The sequence below is a fragment of the Belonocnema kinseyi genome, chromosome 5 (assembly GCF_010883055.1).
Source record: "Belonocnema kinseyi isolate 2016_QV_RU_SX_M_011 chromosome 5, B_treatae_v1, whole genome shotgun sequence".
NCBI classification, from domain to species: Eukaryota; Metazoa; Arthropoda; class Insecta; order Hymenoptera; family Cynipidae; genus Belonocnema; species Belonocnema kinseyi.
The window spans coordinates 51,573,660-51,580,911 of NC_046661.1; the positions used below are offsets into that span (position 1 = coordinate 51,573,660).

Below are 7,252 nucleotides of genomic sequence, written 5' to 3' on the forward strand. Positions count from 1 at the left end.
CTCATTCTGCATGTTACGATGTCACGCATTTATCCCACTCTAGATTTTTTCTTCTTTTTCCGTTGGGTGGAAAATCCAAAGTGAGATAAATGCGTAGCACTGTTACATGGTAGAGTGAGAGGAAGATGCATTTTTCGTCTGCAAACGACAGGCGTGTAAATATACCATAATATACGTGATGTATTATATGTTCCCATCCCTGATAGCGATCGGCGAGTTGTGGAATGTGGCAAAGATATTTTGGTTGTGGTCGGTTGCCAACGTTGCAGAAAAAACGTTGAGCAAAACAAAGTAAATGGTTGAGGTGGTTTGAGGTCACGAAGGTCAGGAAATATCTATAGAAAATAAAATTTTTATTATATTATTAGCCCTAGTTCCTTCATTTTGATTGCATTAAATGACTTTCAGTGACGCTTGAAATCAAGGAAATACCACAATTTATGAATTGATAACTATTTTCATCCTTTTCCTTGCGTGGCGTCGGTATGAGTCAAGCGGCGTTTGACAACATTATAACCTCAACATTTGATATTAAATCAAAACCATTTTTGAAATGTTTGAAGATGAAGACACCGGGGAACCAAAAATTGCAGGGACTTATCGAGTAGAGCAACCCATGCGTAATTTTAAAATCAGGTAAGTTTTTTTAACTACTTGCCCTGCCAATGAAAAAGCAAAGAAACTGTGCAGTTTCTTCAGTACTACCTGTACCGCTAGTTTTCTATACCTGTGTTCATCTTGAAGTGTCCTTTAAAATTTTTTAAAGGCTATTTTCACCCAATAAATCTAGTCTGAGATCTTTGAAAAGGTGTATCAGTAGTGTATACTATAGCGTTAGTCAAAATTGGTGTGCCTGTGCCAATGCGATTAGGCTACCAAGTAGACCAGCTAAAAGGGATTAAAATGTGTAAAGTTTTGAAATCATTTACGAGAAGGTTATAGAAATTCAGAATCTACGGTTTCGATTATTTCAGATATCTAACTTTTTCGTTTGGATGTTTAAAATTGGAATGAATATAACGTATCTCGTAAATGGAATGAGATACGCCAAAACAGAAACATTTTTGAATTCAACTTCAAAACAGTATATTTGTGTATAAGTTATAATTATAAATATATATGAAGAGAAAATTCATAAATAAAACAACAGTGTCAATAATTTGAAGAAAATTCTAAAAAAGGAGTCGGTTTAATTTCGGCCAGGTACTGTAAGTGTAAATAACTGCCCGCCCGGTACATGACGAATACAATAGGAACATTATATGACCGTCCCATCACTTGTCAGTGCCGTGTAGGTGCTGAAAATCAGCACAAATAGGCGCTGATGGCTCAGTGCCGTTCACCAGTGCTTTTTTATCAGCAGTGTGTTTTGAAATAAATATCTTCTACAATTTTTTAATTAAATTTACGATTTTGCTACCGACTTTATTCAATTTTTTTTCAGAAGTTCGCTATACTTATTTTCAATTTAAATGAAAATAATTTTTTTTTATTTGAAACTCGAAACCAATAGAAAAAACTGTGCCACTATAATTGAGAACATTAAAAATATGATTTCTCATTAAATTTTTGTCAGATACAAAGTCTATACTTATAAAGGTTAATTTAGGAGCGTTTGAAATAAAAAGCTGAATAATTTAGTTAAAAATTCATTGTTTTTTGTCGAAAATTCAACTGTTTTGTTGAAGATTTTCCTTTTTTGGTTGCATTTTCAATCTTTTGGTTAAAAGTTAAATTTAACTGCCTTCTAAAAAAAATCATTTTAGGCATTCAAATTTAACTGTTTGTTTGAAAAATCATCTCTTTTGATTAAAAGTGAAACTATCTGGTTGGAAACGCAGTTTGGTTATACAATTAAATCTGTTAAAAATTCAACTTTTAACAATTCATCTTTCTTTGTTGAAAACTATCTATTTCATGAAAATTCAACTGATCAGCTGATGGTTCAAGTGTCTTAAAAATAATTCGTCTATGGATTGAGAATTCATTTTAGTTTAAGTTAAAAAAAAGCTTTGCCATATTTTCAAAACGTTGTGAAATCTTCTTACTATAAACTAACGTTCATCGAAAATGTTTACCCATAACTCTCTGCCTTGGGTTAATCTGTTATATCATTTACTATGTAATTCTACGCCTACCAAATTTCCGGATATGATGGCACATTTTTCAGATTCAAAAGACTTGAAATCTTCGGAATTTAAAGCGCTTCATATTTAATTCAGTATTGTATCTATATTAATGTTATTCATGAATTTTTAACGCTGCGTTAATTTTGAAATTCTCTAATTTACGAAGTTTCATTCAAATTATTCCTGAAAGAATTTTAAACAATTTATGTAAATTGAAAAGAATAAAGAATCTGCATTACTTAGATTTTAAGCTGCGATTTCCAGTGTTCAGCATTTATAGTTTAAATTCTAAATCGTTCAGTTACAGCTATTCTCAGTCACTATGCATTGCATTTTGATAATTTAAATATTAATTGTATCAACTGAATGTATTTGTACGGTAAATGATAGAAAAATGAAGGTGTTTACATGAGCAGGAAATCAGTAAAACCTGAAATTTTGTTATTTTGTTACCATTTAAAATTCGTTAATATTACCAATTCAAATTTTTTAATTTGCACATTTTAATATGTTGGAAGAAATCTAAATTCTGAATAAAGCGAGCCCAGGATAAAGTTATTTCTTAAATTTTTCAAAACTATATTGCAAAAATATGAGGGTCGTTCAATATGTAAGGTAAAATTACAGCCAAATTTTGAGGTTAGGATTTTTTTAACGTCAGAAGGAGCCAAATCAGGAGATATTCTCCTAAATTTCAAGTGAAATCTGAAATTATAAATGATTTTTAATTTTCTTGGGCTAATTTTAAAAGTCAATTTCTAAAGAATCACAGTTGCGCATCAGCATAATTATATATAATTGGAAAAACTTGCCATCATCTCATTTGTTGGAAAATAATAATAAGAATCAAACGAATGTGTGTTTTAAAGAATTTTTACAGAAAATTCATGATTAGTAATTTCATATATTTGAATTTTCTAAGTTTTGTGTTCCATCTTTAGCTGACTTGAACTTCTTGTCTCGTGCGTGGATTTTTTATTAAATTATTCTAACGACCCTACCGAAAAGAATCTTTGAGTATATACTAAAAATTCTTTAGGTCAAAGGAGCTCAAAGAAATTCTCCGCAGGCACTCAGGTAGATATTTTTAAAGGTCGAGGAAGCTCGCTTAAATGGTATGAAGGCTTTAAAATATCCTTTCCGAAATTGAAATAAGAATACGATCATGAATAACAAGCAGAGAGGCTATCTGCATAGAGTAGTCGACACTCAAGGGCTCTTTGTTAAGCTTTAGGATTAAAATTTAGAAGTAGATTTTTTTTAATTTCATAGTTAACAGCCTAAAACATAATAATTCGGAATCTACGGGTTTCGACGACTTCAGATATCTAACTTTTTTTTAATGCTTAAAATTGGAATTAATAGAACGTTTCTCGTTAATGGAATGAGATACGCCAAAAAAGACAACATTTTTGATTTCAACTAGAAAATTGTATATCAGTATATAAGTTATAATTATAAATAAGGAGAGCGGATTAGCCACGACCAACTACTGTAAATAACTCTGCCCGCCCCGTACGTGACGAATACAAAAGGAACATTATATTACCGTCGCACCACTCTTAAAATGACCACTAAAAGGATCTTCAAAAGGACCCAAATCTCTCAAACTATCTCCGAGACTATTTTGTTTCAAATCGACTTTGTTTATAGACACAAATGGGCCAAGCTATTTCGCTAAAGAAAACTTAGAGATTTCTTTCGATAGGGGAGGTACTTTGATTGTATAGAAATATGCATAAAATGAACACAAGATCATTAAAAAATATTTATTGTTTTGAATGTAATTTAAAATTTAAGTAAACATTACAATTTAAACTATTTTTGCTACAGATTTTTCAGAAAATGGACAAAATGGCTTCATCTTGGACTCATTTTATTCAGAATTTAAATAGTTTCCAACCTACTTCAGAGAAAATTCAGCTTTGGGAGATCAGTTTACTGGTATTTACTGTTCAAAAAGTCTACTGCCTGTAATTCTGAACAGATTCGAAAGGTTTATGCAAAATGATCTGCGTTAAATTTCCAAGAAAACTATCAAAGCCTATTTTATAATTACTTAAAGAAATTCGTTTTTGATCAGGATTATTGAGAGCAAGCTATCTTTTCGTTCCCGTTAAGAATTAGGCTAACTTCATTTTGCTAAGTTTTCAGGAGGAATAAATAACGTATTATTTTTCGAAACATTTCCGACGAATTCAAAACTCCAGTATTTTGTATTAAAGTTGATAATGTAATTTAGGCTCCTATAACTTTCAAAACAAGAAATTTAAAATGATTTTTATTGGTTTTAACACTTTTTCGGGTGCTAATCTGGAAAATGGTCCCCGCTCCCAGCGAAATCGCGGCAAAATTTCGGCCACAACCACGTCTCACAACCGTGAGATAGGTGGTTACAGTCTGTAACGGAATCAATTTTTACGATCCGGCAAAAGTTTCGTGCACCCTGAGAGCACGGAGCGACCCAAGGACTACCGCCTTCTGCATTTTGCCCGCAAGTGTTTCAGCATATTATTGACACGCAGGGATGTTTTTCAGGCTATTAACGAGTGAAAGCTTGCCACCTCCAAGCCTCGAGTGTGCAACAGAAACAATTGTCAAGAATATAAAGTTCCATTATATGCGGCACTTCTCATTCTCGACAATTGATTGGATGTCCCTAGGAGCATTTAGAGGAGCGATATTAAAGTTAATGCCATAAGAGTGACAGAGGTGGTAATAAAGCACTCTTAGTGCCACATTGTACCTTTGGATATAGGTCGTTCCCGCATGAGTTGGACAACTAGATAGTATGTGAGCTAAATACTCGAAGTGTGCATGGCATGCCCTGCAGCTATCATCGGGAATGTCTTTGCTCAAAATGTGGTGACGGTATGTTAAGGTGGAAATGACACCGTCTTGGAATGCCAAAATGAAACCCTCCGTACCAGACTTCCATCCGGGCGATTTAAGGAAAGCAAAAGTTAGCTCACAAGACATTGACCGTGCATCTTGTTATCGAGGAACTGTTCACGAAAGTTTTTCTCTTGTGCTTTCTTAATCCGCGCTTTCAGGAGTGAGTATTCGAGATAGATAAGATTTGATACATTTTACTCACCCCTAATACTAAAATTAAATCCGAGTAGTTCAGCAGCCTCCTCCGCTGCTTTGTACAGAATCGCTCGTTTGCCCACTTCTTCCTTCTTCCTGACCATTTTAAGAAGAGGGTATCTTCCATTTGCGACTATATGTGCTGTACCCAGAAGAATCCTGTTGTGAAGACATTCAAGTCTAAATATTCCGCGACCACCTTGACGGCGTGACATGTACAGTCGCGGAACAGAAGACTTAAGATGCATGCTTTTGTTCATGTGCATAACGTTTCTTGTCCCGATATCAAGGGATCTGAGCTCGTTATTCATCCACGGTGCTACTCCAAATAAATAGAGTACTACCGGGACGGCAAGCATGTTCATTGCAGATACATTGTTCCTTGCCGATAGTTCGGAGGACCAAACCTGCCGAAGACGTTTGTATCTGCTTCGGAGAGTATCCTTTATAGATGTCAACAACCTGAATGCGGATCTGTGGCACGCTCAGTTATGTATAAGTCTCTCCAGCGCAAAGGTGTCGTATAGCGCTTCTATCGATGAGCCCAGGGTCTTCAGGGATGCCTCTGAGTTCTCCTCGCTTCAAATAAACCTTAACGCATTCGCCTAACTCAAATTCCATTGCAATTTCCTTAGTATATCGTTCGACAATCCCTAGAGCTAGATGTAGTTGCTCTTTGTTTTTAGCATAGATCTTAAGATCGTCCATGTAAAATGCATGAATGACCTTGTACTTTCGATCTTCAGGTTTGTGGCAAAAGTACCCGTCGGAATGGCGAAGAACTAGAGATAGTGGCAATAATGTAAGGCAAAAGAGGAGTAGGCTCATGGTGTCGCCCTGAAAGACACCTCTCTGAAAGGTGACCTTGTTAGTTGTCACACGATTTTTTCCAGATGAGATAGTAAATCTGGTTTTCCAAAGCGGCTTCAATCTCTATTCACCTATTTGCGGATGAACCTTTAAGATTTCCAAAAGACAGATGATAAGTCTATGGGAGGTCGAATCGAAAGCTTTCCGATAATCAATCCAGGCCATCGATAGGTCACGCTGGTAGAATGCTGCATCTTTGTAGACACATCTATCGATCAGCAGGTTCTCACCACATCCGGCTACACCTTTCTTTGAGCCTCGTTGTTCATACATTTCTTGCCACACAGGTTCAATTGCCCGAACAATCCTATCATTTAGGGCAGCTGTGAATATCTTATACAGTGTGTTCAGACAAGTGAATGGCCTGTAATTCTTCGGGTCAGCTAAGTTGCCTATTTTCGGCAGGAGTGTTGTGCGCCCTTCCACCAACCACTCCGGAATTGGCTCTTCTGACTTTAAATATGAGGTGAAAATACGGGCCAAAGGCTGATGGGTTGAAGGAAACTTCTTCCACCAGAAGGTCTTGATACAATCTGGTCCCGGAGTGGAATAGTTCTTCATTCCTCTTAATACTTTTTTCACCTCCTCCGTAGTGATGGGTGGGAATTCTTCATCAAGTGTTATGAGGGCATCACACAGCTCCTTGAAGCTATTTATATTTTTCTGAGTCGTCGTCCAGTCTATGCTGCACTTCGTAGATTTCTCTCCAAAATACTTTGACCTCCTCTGGTTTAGGCGGTTGGTCGACAGTAACTGGAGGGTCTTGGAAGAGTCGAGATGGGTCAGAGAGAAACTGTTGATTTTCTCTGACCCACCTCTCCCTCCGCTCTAGACTTCTCTTAGCGTCAGATAGTATCCGTATTCTCAACAATATGCTGCCTGACGGTCAGCAGCTTTGATTTGTTAAGTGTGTGATAACGGGTCCGGAGTTCGCGCGCGAAATTTCGAACCTTGGCGGTAAAATTCCTACTAGATGTAATGAAGTAAATCACACGCTGAATGCGGGACGCGTACTGTCTTGCCCAGCTCATCTTTATAGGAAGTTGATGCATTCGTCTTTTAGTCTTACCAGGTGTATACATATGAAACCGGTATTTTTTCAAGAAAAAAACACATTTATTTCAAGAGAATGATAACAAATATTTTATTCAAAGTATGCGCCC

At 36.0% G+C, this 7,252-nt stretch overlaps 1 protein-coding gene across 3 annotated transcripts in view; it reads left to right on the forward strand.

The window, feature by feature from the left end:
• The first annotated feature begins 203 nt into the window (after window positions 1–203).
• Window positions 204–7,252, forward strand: part of LOC117172489 (Meckel syndrome type 1 protein) — a 22,101-nt gene continuing 15,052 nt past the window's right edge. For 2 of the 3 annotated variants that reach the window (XM_033360481.1, XM_033360478.1), the window contains exons 1-2: window positions 204–323; window positions 409–636. In XM_033360481.1, the coding sequence (XP_033216372.1) occupies window positions 554–636 (83 nt within the window). In that variant the 5' untranslated portion in view covers window positions 204–323; window positions 409–553. Of the gene's footprint in view, window positions 637–7,252 lie in introns of all 3 variants that reach the window. The other variant, XM_033360480.1, reaches the window with a different exon arrangement.